The sequence below is a fragment of the Falco rusticolus genome, chromosome 1, assembly GCF_015220075.1.
Source record: "Falco rusticolus isolate bFalRus1 chromosome 1, bFalRus1.pri, whole genome shotgun sequence".
NCBI lineage: Eukaryota > Metazoa > Chordata > Aves > Falconiformes > Falconidae > Falco > Falco rusticolus.
This window is the reverse complement of record NC_051187.1, coordinates 71,730,008-71,746,691: the sequence shown is the minus strand read 5'-3', so window position 1 is coordinate 71,746,691 and position 16,684 is coordinate 71,730,008. Positions and strand designations below refer to the sequence as shown.

Here is a 16,684-nt window from a genome sequence, read left to right as displayed (position 1 = left end):
TTCATTTAATGGCAAAGTTTATTCATTTTTTAACAATTAAAAGACAAAACATTTAAAATTTGCAGTTCAAAACATGCACATTCACCAAATGCCAAATGACATGTAACACTGCATAGAATTGAATGGGTTACTAAAAGAGAACTACTTATAAAACACAGTGCATTTCACATCCAGTTAAAACTAAACCTGAGAAACTACCATAAACACTGAGTCAAAAAGTCTTCATTCATGCAGCTTCATAATTTCCACAACAGTTTCAGCAGTAACGGCTTAGTGGAGCTGTAAAACCTCACTTCACCTTGAATGCAAATTTTGCTATTACAGACTGACCGCTTTCTGCAGCAGTTCATACATACCAAACACTGAAATTCTTAATGAAAAATTATGCTGAAGTAGAAAAACAATATTAATGCATTTATGGCTTCTATTCTACGATGAATTAACACCATAAAATATGATTTAAAAAAAAAAAATTGTTCCAGTCACAGCTTCGCGTTTACAAATCACTCTCTATACATAAATGTGTTCATTTCAGTTAAAAGTATTGACCCTCCAAAGTGCCCAACTTTGCACATCATTGCTCAGATGAGTCCTTATACTCACAAACAGTCCAGTTGAAGCCTATGTGAGTAACGGTTTGCGTAAGCAGGAATCAGGTTTGGAATGCGAAAATATTCCTTTGTTTAATAAAGATGTATTGGTTAACCACGAGGAAACTGGAGGAGTGAGGGCAGAGGGAGGAAAGGAGAAACTAATTTATTGAGTTTTGTTACCGTTGAAAACATCCAGTACCAAGAAAGTTGAACTGACAGACTCATTTGCTTACATAGTGCTTAGCTTCTCGATATATTATGAGCAGACTTTTAACGAAGGCATTAAAAAACAGGGAACAGCAACCACCATGCATTGCCTCAGAACACTTAAGAAATATTGCCTCATGCAGACAGAATGATAAATTCATCAGAATTACAAGTGCTTTTATACAATACAGAAGAAAAAAAGGGAAAAACTTCTCTCCTTAAATTTAACACGTACTCCAAATTACTCATCATTCAAGATAGGTTTAAATGTAATGAAAGAAGTCTTAAGACAATGCACATCTTTCTAACACAGTGAATTTTATGGATGCATGTGGACATACAGGAATCTTCAGCTATCTCTTAGTGTTTCAAAATATTTTATATATAATTTCATACAAATAGAATGATGACTAAGTATAAATCTGTTGAAACTGCTTTGCAAAAATAAGTGCAAAATTAGGAAATGGCATGAAAAAATTCCAAATACAAATTATCAATAGGTTTGTTAAAATTTGCTTCCTGTTACTCTTTTGAATCATTTATTTATATATATATATATGTGTGTGTGTGTGTATATTTAAAAATAATAAAGCAACAGTATTTATGTAAGATACTCGGTTTCTGAGTGGCACTGGTTCAACTTTTTGATGGAAATTTTTAATACTAACTTGTAATTGTTATGCAGTGCACATGAAACAGGTGGAAAAGTCCATGTGAATTCTGTATTTAATACACATTTGATTTTTCAAACAGTAAGAACAGAGGCATTGTTACGAGCATTTTTGCCTAGTTTTTTCTTTAAATTAACATCTGCACAAGCCCCTTATTTTAACAAAGATATGATGTACTAACAGGATAGTAATAGATTATTTATGTGTACTCAACATGAAAATAAAGTGCATATTGTATACTTGACCCGATTTAAAAATGGGCATACATAGCTAAGATGATCTTGTATTTTAAAATGGAATTGTATGAGCAATCAGAAAACACAGTTAAAAATGCCATGTTATCTTTTTTTTACCATTTCCAAGAAGTGATATCTTTCAGCCACTAATTACCAGAAAAAGTAGACAGAGGAAAAACCCATCAGAAGGAATAAAAATGAAAAATGGACTTCATGAAATACTACTTCAAATTCAGTAAAGATGTAAGGATGAAATTCTGTGATAAGACTTAAAAACCTTAAATATAACAGTCTAAATTTAGGATCTCAGAGCTGTTTCCATTGCTTTCTTCCTTTTTATGACAGTTAAACTGGGGGCATATTGTGTATTATTTTCCACAAAGTGTATTACAATGGTGAGACAGAATTTTATTTCATAGGAAGAATAAGAGATCATGTAACTTTCTCATTGTCAATATTTTACAAGGTATTCTAGTCCTCATCCTTTTCTGCAAAATCAGCAATTAAACAATTTAGAACAGAAAAAACCCAGTAATAATAAAAAAATTCCCCATAAAAAGAATATGTATGGATTGAGTCATTTTATATGAGTTAAGTACACCAAAAGATTATAAAGGAGCAACAGTGTCATGGTTCATTTCAGAAATGTTTTGAAGTTGGTCATTGTCCCTTGGATGACAGAAAATAGGGATTCCCATTTTAGGAAGGGGGCATGCCCCCAAATTTTTTCTTGCCGTAGGTCAAGTGATTTGGCCCTCCCATATTGATCCATCTATTTATCTATGCCTGAAATGGCTTTTCTGAAGGCAGTTCTTGTCTGCATGACTGACTGGCAGTACTGTTTCCAGTGGGATACGTTCCCTTTGTCCCTGTGTCTTCTGTTTTCTGTTTAAAGATCACTCCGGGAAAGTGAGAGGAAGACATCGCATAACATGCATATGAAATGCAGACTGCCTTCCCATTGATACGCCTTCCTAAATATGTACGTTCATATACTGCCTTTTGTTGGGTTTTCCATGTGTGTTTGTAAGTTTCTTGTGGAATGGAGCACAAGAAACCTGGATAGTGCAATAAAGTTGTATATTAAGTGTTTAGTTAGATGGCAGACAAGGAGGTAAAGTCACCTTTAGTAAGTATACGACTGGTGAAGGAGGGCAGAGAAAGATGGGACTGGATGACTTCTTACTTTTAACTTAAAGTGGGTGATATGGAGAGCAAAGAGGAAATTCTTAATATAACAGATCATTAGGGATGTCATTGTTCTGCTTTTCCATCTAGCTGATCTCCATTTAGAGGGAAAAAAAGGTGATTTCTATGTAATGCACAGAAATTGAATTAAAAATGAAACCAACTGCTACTGTAGAAAAATGTATTTTAAATGTAATTATGACGGCTTTTAAACTCCAAATTAAACATGGACTAAAAAGCTACAAGATTTAACTAAATTCTGAAGTTAAAGTAGCTTTTCTTAGTTTGACACCTGATGATTGTTGGGTGATAAGCTGAGAAATACCAAGCATAACTACTTAAAAAAGGTATCACAATGTTCTCATTTAACACCCCCCCTTTTTTTTCTTTCCTTAAACCAGGTGTGTATCTTTTTCTGCAGTAACTTCCTTTCCGTTTTTAAAGGTGAGAATATATAGGTATTCTGTTTGACCAGTAAGTCGTAAAGAGGACGCTGCAAAGTATTTCACTTTTATAGGAAATTACTTTAGTGCAAATAAAACAGTACATACCACAGACTAGCGAAGGGCATGCTTTGCTCTCTGTTTCAATGTATGCATTTCAAATAATTTTAGTATAAAAATGTTGAAAAATTAATTAATTTTTAAAAATAAATTAAACTTTTTTTTGAGCCTACAGTATAAGCAGATACAACTAAGCATTGCAAAAATAAAGTTTGCTAAAGGGAAGTAAGGCAGAGAAATTCTTAAAAATTGAACAAAATAGTATGTGTACTCAGTTTTACAATGCGGCAGCCATTTTCAACATATGCAATACTAAATGAAAATAAGGGAAAAGCTTGTATAAGGCCAAAGGTGCAAAGACTTGCAGTTTTGAAAGCAAATGCCGTAAAGGCCACTCAAATTAGACTCACTGTACTGTAAATCTTTCTCCTCAAGTGCAGAGAGTCAAGCATGCAGTTCTGAGATCAGGACTGGAGTTAATTTCCTTTCGAATTACTTCTAACAACAGAAAATGTTTATGGAACTTCTTTGGCAAACGTTTTTAGGTTAGTTTGACACAAACATCTATAAACATCTCGACTCATAATCTTTCTCAGAGAAGGTGAATTAACACCATTAAGATACTATTATTTTCAGCACTTGTTGAAATCAAAGGCTTGTTATCAACTGTATTTAAATATACTAACACTTAAAAACCTTCACAGATGCTAATGGTCTGTCAATGTAAATTATGTTTAGTGATCTGACCATTGCCTTCTGAGTGCAGACCAGTATCAATTCAACTTCATTGTAAAATAAGCGAGCTGGCAAGATAGAACGTAAATTCCAATCTGTTTACAAAGGCTAAGCAAACACTCGTTAAAAATTTAGAGATGGTGTGTTACAGTATAGTTGCACAGTGCTTATGTCTACTGAATACACAAATCCAAACTTTATGGAACAAGACCACCACAGATCTTTAAATCTCTGATAACTGGGCCATGGTGACAGCTCCCAGCAAAGATCTAGTAGTCTGTCTCACAAAAGTAACTACTAAGGCCTAAATCTCGAGCTATGTTCCTTCACCATTCCTCAGGCCTTTGTTTTGTGGTATCGTAAGCTCTTATTACTTCAGACTGGGAAACTATTCCATTTTCATCTTGAGAGAAGGCATAGCCATCTGCAGATACAAAACAAAATAGAATCTGATTAAGCTTTGATCCAATTTTTTGGTTAAAGCTTTAGTAAGAACAACAAAGGTCAACAGAATGGAATAAACCTCTTTTCAGCAATTAGTAGGTAGAAAACCCATGCTATTTCTTACATAATTTTGCACCTGATCTAGCTGAATATGTCCCTGCTCATTGCAGGGGGGTTGGACTAGATGACCTTTAAATGTCCCTTCTTACCCAAACTATTCTATGAATTATAAAATAGCAGAAAGAACCTTGTGCAGTATCTTAGGAATGAAGAGAAACCTACCAACAGGCAAAGAACATGGTCTGCTTGGTTTAGGATACTGCATCTTTACTATAAACAAATACAGTGGAAGGTAGAATTTTACTTCTATACTATGAATGGATATTAACTTTTTTTTGTCAGTGAACACTTACGAAGTAAGTTTTGCTGCAGAGAGTCAGAGCGATACAAGTTCACGTGGTTCTTCTTAAAAACGTTCTTCAGTAGTTGGGCTCTTTCAGTTAAGCTAGAAAGAAAGAGTGAAAGATATTTACTTACTAATTACGGTATCCCTTTATCTCTGAGTCTGTTAAATGAGAATTATTAAATGAAGTGTCCTTTTTTTCCCCTTTTTTAATTGTGCCTAAACTAATTATTATTAAGATGATGATTAGAAGTGTGTGCGAGGGCAGATTTAAGTCCAGAACCCTGGCAATGTTTTCACTCGTCGCAGTACAGGCAAAATACCTGTTTGAAGCACTGCTGTGTGCTGACAGTACAATTAAATGAATAATATTGTAAAGATTTGAGCATCCTTTAGAAACATGCTGTGTAAAGGGAAGGCACTCGCTTCCTTGATGTAGCGTGGCCTGATTAGTGCCAGACTGAGTAACATCTGTCTTCTCCTCACAGAAGAAAATGCTCTAAGCCTCTACTGACACGGTACCCCAAAGGGATGGGAAAAGAAGATGAGGGAAAGTCAGATCCATGGCCATCAGCAGTGTGTACAGAAACGTGTGACTTCCATGAAAAGTGTTCTAGCAAGGTGTATTCACCACGACACTCCAGGTGTTCTTCTGGAGATCATACCCAAATAACAGACTACCATTAGTACTAGAGGTTGGTCACTTCAGCTCAGCTCCTCCCTTCTCAGCAGTACCGAGTCTGTTTTGTTATGTATTTATTGTGCTTTAATGTAATCCAAGTGACTCTCCATTTCAACCCAACTAGAAAAAAACAGAAGTATTAAATAGTTTTTAAGCTGAGACTCAAGCAGCGGCTGAATGCTGCAAACTGTAGTGAATGGAGCAGGGAAAGTGTCCAGTTTCCTTACCATCCCATCTTCCTTACATTTAAAGTTCTCTCAAATAGGATCCTACATTACTAAATAAATAACAGACGGATGAGCCATAGCTCAAGAAAGCTTTCAAAATCTGACAATTTTGGTAACATAAAGATGTGCAAGGGACTATTAAAAACACTCACACAAAACCTTCAATTTCTTTCTCTATATTTGACATTCACTGAATTAGAGCTTGTGTTTCAGAGAAATACCAACCTATCATTTAAACATTTCCAATGCGGAAAAATCCAGCCCCTCCCCACATGAACTGGCCTAAAAATTAGTTCACTGAAAAAAACTCCGAAGAAGTATCTTAAATTTATTCTGAGCATATAGTGATTTATTTTGTTGTAGTTCTGCTAGATTACCAAAGCTGACTCTTATGTAAGGACATAGTAAGTAAAGCAGACTTCACATACTTACATTACTGAGTTTTGATCAATCAAATTACTTTTAAATATTATTGTCAATTAGCTCAACAGCCTTACCTTCCCAGGCTGCAAGACCAGACTTAAGTGGTGCAAGGATTGGAACTAGACTGCTTCCCTTACTAGATTAGCATTCAAACTAATAAATTAGAAATGCTCATTCTTTCTTCAGTGAGTGCACACACTTCTTACACATGACGTTGAACCACTGGATTAAACTGGGGGACTAATGGTCCACCTCTCCTTTCTGTTCCCCTCCAGTCCGGTGGTTAAAGCACACACCATGAAGTGAAAACTTAGGTCTTAGAAACTAACTGCAAAATCTACAGGGTAAGGGGACAGGCAGGGGAAACTGCTTCTGTGGCCATGTTTTGAAGGAAAAGATGGAATGAGACAGTCTTGTAAAAAAGAAGTTAGGTACCAGTTCCTGGAAAACAGTCAGCACCTGCTGACTAAACCAAGAACAGAGAGGTTGGAGTACTGAAACATATCTTACTCTCAGTGTTTTCATAAGCTAGCTTTTGGAGGATTTTTTTTGTTTCCCATCCCAATTGCTCCTATAGGCTGTGTAGGAACCTTATTTTTTAGTTCAGAACTAGAAACTGTCAAAGTGACAAGATTAATAAAAAATTAGGGACTTAAGATTTAAACGACAAGCATATAGAGAATGAAGAAATAAATGTCTTCATGTAAGGTGGGAGGTCAGAGGTGGAAGACCATGTGAATACTTAGATGCAGTTATCAACTGTATCTCCTTTGCAGTATGTCTGAGAAGCCCTTCTTAATGTGAGTTGAAATCAGCAAATTTCTATGAGGTTTTTGACAGGTGTTATTTTCTAATAAAAAAATCCTTCGTTAAAAACATAGCGGGCCTATTCTAGCATTTTTGGTACCATCATTATTCCTTGCTTGTGTTCCAGAATGGAATGTTCAGATTGCTTAAATGCCAAGCACTGAAAATACTGCCTTAAGTTTTACAAAAACATGAAATATGCACATTTCTTAGTTTATGTATAATGAAGTTTCCACTGCACAGATCTGATTGCTGGTACAGAAAATACAAATTAAGTAGGAAATACATTTGGGGAAAAAAAAAAAAAAGTGCTTCCAGCTATTCAGGTATTAAATTCTGATCCATTTCTGTACTTGAAATACTGTAGGCTCTTTATTATGAATCACCCAGTTGCCATTCAAAAGCATATTTAAAAATGTACATGTGAAGCCAAGAAAACAGTTTCGTAATTAACTAATGCTAAATCATAGTAACTAAATGCCTACACTCATTATATGTACCTATAGAGACAAGCAGAATATTAACTGGTTTTGAATATGAAACACAAACATTTACAGGCAATTAACCTCATTTATGGAAAAAAAAATTTGCTATATATATTCCTGACCAACCACTTAGCTGGTATAAAAATAATTTCCAAGTGGACTGAATGAAAAACAATGATTATATGAAGCAGTATTTGCAGTAGTTATCTCTGAAGATGTTTCCATAAGCTTAGGCTGTTATACATGTTATTGTTAGTCTATGTAGTATCCAACCCAGTAAAAATATTTTTATAGTAAGCATTAATACTGCTGTTCCTGCTTAAGCATTATATACAAGGTATCAGAAAAACTGTTGTTGCACAATGGTTTATATAAAAAAAGTATCCTTTTACCTTAGTAATTTCAATGTTAAGTAGAAATGGCTTTGTGGCATTTCAATTACAATGGCTTTAGTGATAGAAATCATACTTTTTGTGGCACAAATGTGTTAATCCATTGAAGTGGCTCTATTATTTATGCTGTTAAGGCACCCCCAAGTCAGTAGTACTCCAACATGGAAGCTTACTTTCTGTTGGAAAAGTGACTATGCAAAACTCACATTCTTGCTCAAGATATATTCTTACTTAACTGACAAATGTATATGATAAAAACAATTTCAATATGTTGCCTACAGAAGAACAGAATTAAAGCGTTCTGGGACAGTTCTGGGGAAAAACCTGATTACACATCCTTACACGCACACTGACACAGCAATATACGACTGAAATGCTTTTCCTGAGCTTTCAATAACAGTTTAAAACCTTTTCAAATCAGCGCTGTAAAAATACAAGGGATGACAGATTTTAAGACTGTATTCGCATGTTCTAATTTTAAAGCATGTGCTAGAATACAATAAAGATCTTTGAAAAGCAGTATTTTAAATTATTTCAATGTAAATGTCAATCTGTAATCCTAATTTTAAGAAAACAGCTAAAAGCGCATATTTAGAATTTAAATAGAAAAATCCCATCCTAAGATTGTTTGATAGGAAAACATCAAAAGGTCAAGCCTTACAATCTTAGCTGTGTTTAAATGCATGAAATATCAGGTCAACAGAGTTCTAAAAATTTGCTACAAATATATTCTAGCTGAAAAACAGCAACAAAAAATAACACTAATATGGTTCTAAGCAAACATTTAGATACTGTCCGGTTACAGCATCTAGCCAAGAGTAGAATCTTGACCTGTTATCTGTGGAAGCTGAGCCTCTGATTTTGTGTTGTAGTATTTTTAAGATGGGAATGGACACAGTGGAAAAGCTCCCAAGCTACCTTTCTCACTATTTCCCAGTTACTTCTTTACCGGTGGTTTATATCTTCTTAGGTTATTTTTGCATTTCATGAGAACAAATCCCTTCTTCTGCTACAATATAAAAAGGTACTTCCAGAGGTTTGCACACTAGACAATTATTACTTGGTCCTGAAGAATACATGGTAAGTTTTTCAAACTATTGGTTCTTGCATGAAAAGCACTAGAATTCAAGAATAAAAATGTCTCATGTACGTATTGGAACAGACGTAGAGGACATTCCTTAACAATTTTAATTACTTTGCACTGGTAACTAGTTAATCCAGACCACTTCTTTAACAAAGAATACTTTCTACATAAAGGGTAAAGTTTTGGCTCTATTACCTGAATTAACATACAATTATTTTTTTTTTTAAATGGAGGGAATAAACCCTTAAGAGATACTAAGATGCCTAACATCCACTGAGTTGCATGTAAAGTGGAAGCTTTTATACTTCAAAGGATATGGGTCTAAAAACAACTTTGTGGAGAAGGAATGGATCTAAGAAAGACATTCTGGCAGGTAACTAAACGACCTTCATGAAGCCCTCCTAACTACTTGTGGGATAAAAAGATGATTATAAAACTAGTGGTGAAAACACCAAGTTCTCTTACCTACAGGAGGAGGAATTTGGAAGACATTCTGTAGGATGATGGAAAAGCACACTGCCTAGACAACTGAAGTAAAAGCTGCTGAATTTGGGAATACAAGAGAAGTTTTGGGAATGCAAGTACGGAATACTGAAAAGGTACATTACCTTACTTTCCTATACACCCACAAGATATACCCACCCCTTTCAGCACTGCCTAGGACTAATGTCTGCTTTCTTTTCTGCAATTAGTTCTTTTACCACTTTCATTCTTTGCAAAAGAGCACACAACATGCATTGCTTCTGGCTTAAAGCTCAACACATTGATATACAAGCTGGATAATTTGGAAGAAGAGTTTTGCCCTGAAGCTGCCTGAATGGGCATTGCCATTTTAGATCACCTTTGAAAGTAAGAGAACTTACTTTTGCAAGCAGTAACTGGGTCTTGCAGTAATGAAAAGTATGCTTGATGAAGGAATTGTCATCAACTAGGGGACTCTGCAGTACTTCCCGTCTGAAGCTGCTGTTACAAAGACAGCATGTAGAGCCTGACGGGAGACACTGTGCAGGTATGTGCTCCTACGTAGCCCACCACACTGGACTAGGTGTTCCACAGGTGGTGGGATGAGCCTCCAGGCCTCATGATACTTCCCTGGTACTTGTCTATGGTACCAGGGAAGATGAACTCCACTAGAGGCAAAACATTCTTGTGAGAATAATTTCTAGGAAAAGAAAGGAAAATTAGGAGCAAACACTCACACAAACTGGATGTTCCACCCATTAGGTGGTCATCACCTTGGAATCCGATGTAATTTGGCCTCAACGTGGTAAATTCTAGTAAGCCAATTCCCACTGAACTAGAGAAGGGATACAGTAAGACTGAAGGAGAAAGGGAACTTAAGTATCCTTACAAACAAAAGGTACTTCCTGAAAACTGAAGCTAAAATAAAAGAAGTGGCTGTGGTTTTTCTGGTCTCTTTCTGTGCATAGCTTGGTAAGAAAAAAGCCTTCTTGGCTAAGCCCTTTGCCATGAAGATACTAAATAACCAGCAGTCCAAAGGGAAGAAAGAACAGGAAAATCAAGTATCAACAGTTTTGGCTTTTTTTAGACTTCACAAAACTCATGAAAATGAAGACAAGGAAAAAAGCTCTGACCCAGCCAAATGGCACTAATGAACTGGAAGGGGTGGGGGGACGGGGTCCTTGTCATCTCATACTCCCGTTCAGCAAGTGCTTGCTATGAGCTCAGCTAGCGTTAAAAATCTGAAGTTTTTTAGCAAGTGCACACCTTAATGCTGAATATACACATAGAAATTGTACAATTATTCAGTTTTACCTTCTCCTCTTTTCAAATTACCTGCCTGATCCACGAAGGAGGACGTAACAAGGGAATTCTTGTGGAGTCTTAAGTTAAAATTATTTCTTACCTTATATTGATTAGTCAAATTTGTTTGCTCTGGACCGGCATTAGATATAAAGACAGCTTGTTCTATTCAATTTCAGCAAATACTACACAGATTTTGCTGTTTGCTCTTATGCTACCAAGCAGGTTTAAAAATTCTTAAAATATTTCTATTATGTTCAGGGCCAATTTATAACTACACTACTGAATGACACAGGTTTAAACTCACTTTGTGTTCATTGTTAACACAATGACAGAATTAAAAGCGTACCTCAAGTTTCTTCTATACATAAAAATAGAAACGTAACAGTTGGCTACAAAGACAGACATCAGTTAAAGCCTTTGGTAAAAACCTCTATCTAAGCATATGATAAAACATACAGGCTCAGCAGACCTGAAACCTCTTTACAGACGCCTTCTGTTTTGTTTGGATTTTGAAAAATAACCTTTTGTCTTTGATACATGTATAAGGCTGAAAATATTTACTTTTTTTTTTTTTTTTTAAAAAAGACAATGATATACACATTTTTACAGTACCTCTTGCCATGCACAACTGCCCCAGGATCCTCAGACTTTGCTTCCAACTCCTGAACTTCATCTACCAGTGTCTTAAAAGTAGCTCTCTTTACTCTGTAAGCAATATAAAATACTGCCAGATTAACTCTTCTTGAAGGTAAAAGAAGAGACTGTTTTGACACACATAAATATCAATTTACAAATCCATTCTCCCAGATAAATTAAAATTAAGCTTTACAAGAAGAAACATTACAAAGCAAGTCTAAATAATACATTTTATAAGCCATTCTTGCAAATTAGAAACAACAAATATTTATTAAAAAGACATCACAACTATTGAAACATTTAAAATACTAGTAACACTTGTAATAAAGTTTGTCAAAACCAAACAAGGTGAAAAACAGTTTTATATAACCACCAGAGCTGATGTTCATTTGCTTTTCTTATATTAATAATTTGAACACACACTCAAAACCGTCCCGTAAACCTTGGCATTTCTGTACTCACACTTTATATACTACATCAAGAAGTAAAGCTGCCATAGGAATACATAGGAGTCCCATCCAAAACACTCCAGAGCTGAACATCATAGCTGCCTAGAGGAGAAAAAAGCACAAAATATGATGATGCCATGACAAGAGCTAGAAAAAAACCTTAGAAATATCAAATTCTTGGTTGAGGGTATCAAAAGCAAATTTAAATTAAACATTCTAGACTCTCTAATGCAAAATAAAACCTTCTAACTCCTTTCTAAAATTCCCTGAGTTGCTGTAGAAATTCAGTAGGTAGTAAGCACTAATTCATGTTAAGAAGCTGGCAGAAAGATCACACTGCTTAGCTTTTTGAGGGAGGGGGAACGTACCCCTCCACAACCCTGCTCTACACCACTGTGCTGATTATAGACATTTCCATTAAAAGCAGATTTATTGGAAATCCATACCCTGCCACTTGCACAATCTTTGTCAATACATTATGAGCACAATTTCTTTGCAATCAACCCTAACAGGATATAATGGCTCCTGATCCTTGATATGGATATCGGACACTGTTACAATCAATTTGCAATATAATTCAGATCAAAGTGATCTCCATCAGAACTCACTGTACCACAGTTCCCACACCACAGACTCCTGTTCAACAAACTGCTTAAAAATGAGAACTAAGAAAACAACTAATTAACAATATGTTGCATACTTTCATAATTACGTAAATGAAGATCCAATACATTAACATATGGTGAAATATTTGCAAACCAGATCATTGCTTTGAGCTGTGTCTTTACTTTTTTATACGCTGCTTTACACATACATAGGAATTTCTTCTGTTCATAACTTGGTCTGTAAACAGACTAAAAACTAAAACACAGTAAAAAAAGCTAAACCAAACATCATAATGTATGGATATTAAAGGAAAAAAAACCCATTTAACCTACCCTTGTAATTCGTGACGGAGTGTCTATATTAAGAGTATCATGGATGTAAAGAGTATGATACTTAATGAAGTGTATTACTGAAAGATTGTTTTGCAGTCAGTAATAAAAATACTTTTATAATGTGATTAGATTGTACAGAGTTTGAAAGTACCATTGCTACAAACCAATACCCTTTTCACATCCTTTGCTTCATTACTTGGAGACTTAATTCCTTTCAAAGGTTAAACCTCAGTATGTAACTAAAACAAACAAGCTGAAATGTTACTAATATTAATTGGCAGACAAATGCAGGTAGCTTGCAGTAGCTGAAGTCTAATTTCTGAATGTGCATACATGAACATTTTAGAATTATACTTAGTATTTTCATGTATAAAACCAAAAGTGAATCATTTTCAGAAAAAACCTCTCACTGATATAAGTAAAAAGTTCAATTTACCTTGTTTTCATATCCAAATTCCCACTGACACTGATTCTTTAGAAAGCATGAAAATATATTTGAATGAAAAATTTGGTAAATTTTCCACAGGTATGTTATAAGGCCATAGATACCGTCCTGAGAGTCTATTAATTATTTTTGCCAACAGCTGTCAGAAAAGGTGTAAGCACTGAGCAGTGCCAGGTTCAAAATTAAACAATTCACATTTTCAATGGAAAAAAAAAAAATTTGTATCAGGAAGTAAAGAAAATGCATTAGCACAATTACTTTATAAGCAAAGCATGCCTTTTGACATACTCGATGAAATACTCATTTCCTACAACAGCAACTAATAGGAAATGTCTATCACAACTACATTTTGCAAGACATTTTATAATTAAGTAGCAATTAGAGAGACAAAGTTTCCTAAAAAATAAGTGCAAAAATACAACTTGAAGTAATCACAACTCTTACTTCCTATTAGGACCAACATTTTTTGATTTATAAGAACGCAGCAAAGAGCTGTCCTTGCGTAAGCCACCCTGTATTAAATGTTTGCTGGTGAAACAGCAAAAGTGATAATGTAGGTCTTAGGATGTTAATTCTGACCATTGTAATGCAAACTATGAATGAAGGAACAACTGGCGCCTACTATTCAGTCCATCCAGCCTTTGGCTTTACAAATGAACAACATGAATTGAGGAAAAAAAAAGAAGTTTTTCTGCGTCATATTTGAAAGCCTGTCAGATTTTTTTTTCTTTTACAGAGTTAATCCAAACCTAAAAGATTTAAAGCCGACATTCGCATTAAAGACAGAGGGCCTCTTTGTATTTTTTGGACGAAGAGGGGAAAAAATAAAATCCCACAGAGGTATTTCCTTCCTTTCTGTACAAAAAACTCCCCCCTCACTCTGTAGAAAACATTTTTGTCTCTAACTTTTCACATCTCTCTACACATAGGCAGGTCATCTGGGAAATGGCAAACCAATCCTTTTCAGACAATGGCACTAACAGGAGCAGCCTGTTCTGGGGACGGACTCTGGCTGCCTCTGTTTGTGGTTTACAAATTGTTCCTAATGTGAGAGATTTGTGGTCTATGCCAAGCTTTCCCCCTTCAGGCCTTGTGAAACCAAATGGAATCTGCCACAAAAGTGGGTCCCAGGGGAATTCAGAAGTAATCCAAAATGAGAGCTGGGAAGCCTGGTTTATTGTAGGACTTTCAACTACTGCAGGGAAGATAAATAATTTGTTGTATGTGTAGCTCATGCTCGATATCAGGACATTCTAAAATGAATTGTTTATCAAGTGCAATGTACAGTTTTTATACGAGTTCTTATTTCCTAAAAAAGCAAAAAAAAAAAAAATGCTGAGAAATATTCCCTTTCACGGCTTAGTGGTAGATTAGAAATCCTGGCTGCAAAAGATTTTTAATGCACTGATGAAGACGTACTGTTAGGAAATTACATGCCAAAATGAACAGAGAATATTCCCTTTTTCTTCACTGTGAAATGACCTGCCAGAATAGCTACGTCAGATTTTAGAAAGCCTTCTAAAACTAAAGAAAGAAAGATGCAAAGAACGGTAAAATTCTTGCTGCAGAAAAGCTTCTGAAAACCCTTTTCAGCTTATCTATTTCAGGTGTCATCTAGGTACATATCCTCTCCCTATGAACTACAGAAGTATTAAAATAACTTCTCAAACCAGCAAGTTTCTCTTCTCAACCACCTACAAAGACAATTAGTTTTAGTCATCTGCATGTTTGCATCCATACATGTCCAAGTACTTTCAGCTGTAATATTAAAACAGATCTGCACTAACCCCTAGCAGAGCAAAGATCCTACAGGTGAGTTCTTGCAATGCCTCTAGTCTTTCTTTGCTGTTTAGAGTTCAAAAACCTTCTCACAGTTCCTATCAAGAATTTAGCAGGAGCTCTGCTTATTAGTATACCAAAAAGGGCATCCCTCCCTTTTCTGCACATACAAACCAAAGCTTTACTGCTATACAACAAACACTAAGGGGTACTGAAACGGAGGCAGTGCCAGGCAGTAGGTTAATGGTCGGTATCTGCAGGCAGAATCTACAAATTCTTACTTGAATAAATCTCCTAGGAGACAAGAAAAATCAGTAAGGATAGACTAAGGAACATGCCTTTACTTTTTCCCTAGCTGCTCTCATTTTCTTCTGCCAAGGACACAAATAGTCCATTGCAAGGTCACCAAATTCCTCACTGCAGGCAGGGATGAAGGGTGGACTGTATCCTACAGAAGGGTGATTAAGATCATGGTCTTAATTATATAAACACAAATAATAATATAATAAATACATATATACAAAAGCCCACTAACACAAATGTGTACTATAAATCCTAAAGCTTTGAAAAGTACCTCTGTGGTGACAGAGCAATACAGAAGATTAACAGAGACTTTAGGTCTCTCTTCTACCGATGTGTCTTTAGTTCAGTCCCTTGTTTCAGTTAATATTTTAATACTCTAAGCATCCATTGGAACACACATCTTGCGTTCCTTACGAGAACTACGAGAGATAGTACCTTAATGACACAGGCTGAGCAAAAGCCAGCACTGCCTCTTCTGACCCAGCAAATATTCGATTATTCCATATGAAGCAGAACAGCAGAGGGGACAGTTCCCTGTTCAGTCACCCTTTCAGCAGGAAGCATTACCCCGAAAGCTGCAAAGTAAAGAGAAACTTAAACCTGGCTTCTGTGTGACATTGATTTGGCGTCAATGTTCTAGAATTTAACTGTTGGATAAATGGGTATTTTAAAAAACATAGGAGTCTAACTGTGGAAGGTAGTTTAGGTCTGTGAATCATCAGATTAGCACTTATCTCTAACCACAGTAAGGCATTTGAGCCCAGAAAGCGATGAAATGCAAGACTGCACCTTATTACATGTTCCTGTGACTAGTTTAGAGTGGCTGCTCATTTCCACTTTGTGAATTAAGTTCATAGGCATTTAATTCTTCCCTTGCATTTTATGAAAACCTAGGTTACCTCAACAGATATTTCACGTTTGCAAAAATCACACAGAAAAACCACCATAAATCATGGTGCCAGGAATAGCTCTTATGAAGAGAAATTATCAGCTGCTATCTCTGTTGACTTTAGACAGAAGCAGCAATGCAAGTGCTTTCAAAGACAAAGAGCAAGAAAAGAGTAAAGCAAAAAGGCTTCACGATAAATACTAATACCTGGACATTTCCTCAAAAAGCTGGAGAGGAGAACGAAACACAAACAAAAAAAGCTCCCCCAAGAATTAGGAAGAGAAGAAGGTTCTGTTAGCAAAGGTTTGGCTAACAAGGTTGCACTGCAGCTTGAACTAACAGAGCTGAAAAATAACCTTTAGACAAATTCAAGAGAATGAGCCTCCTGTATGTGACGT

At 35.6% G+C, this 16,684-nt stretch overlaps 1 protein-coding gene across 4 annotated transcripts in view; it reads right to left on the bottom strand.

Annotated features, from left to right (window-relative positions):
- ATP8A1 (ATPase phospholipid transporting 8A1) overlaps positions 1–16,684 on the bottom strand; it is a 117,502-nt gene continuing 100,818 nt past the window's right edge. For all 4 annotated transcript variants that reach the window (XM_037384024.1, XM_037384014.1, XM_037384032.1 and 1 more), the window contains 4 exons: positions 11,946–12,034; positions 11,460–11,552; positions 4,991–5,082; positions 1–4,557 (listed from right to left, as the gene is read on the bottom strand). In XM_037384024.1, the coding sequence (XP_037239921.1) occupies positions 4,460–4,557; positions 4,991–5,082; positions 11,460–11,552; positions 11,946–12,034 (372 nt within the window). In that variant the 3' untranslated portion in view covers positions 1–4,459. The remainder of the gene's footprint in view (positions 4,558–4,990; positions 5,083–11,459; positions 11,553–11,945; positions 12,035–16,684) is intronic.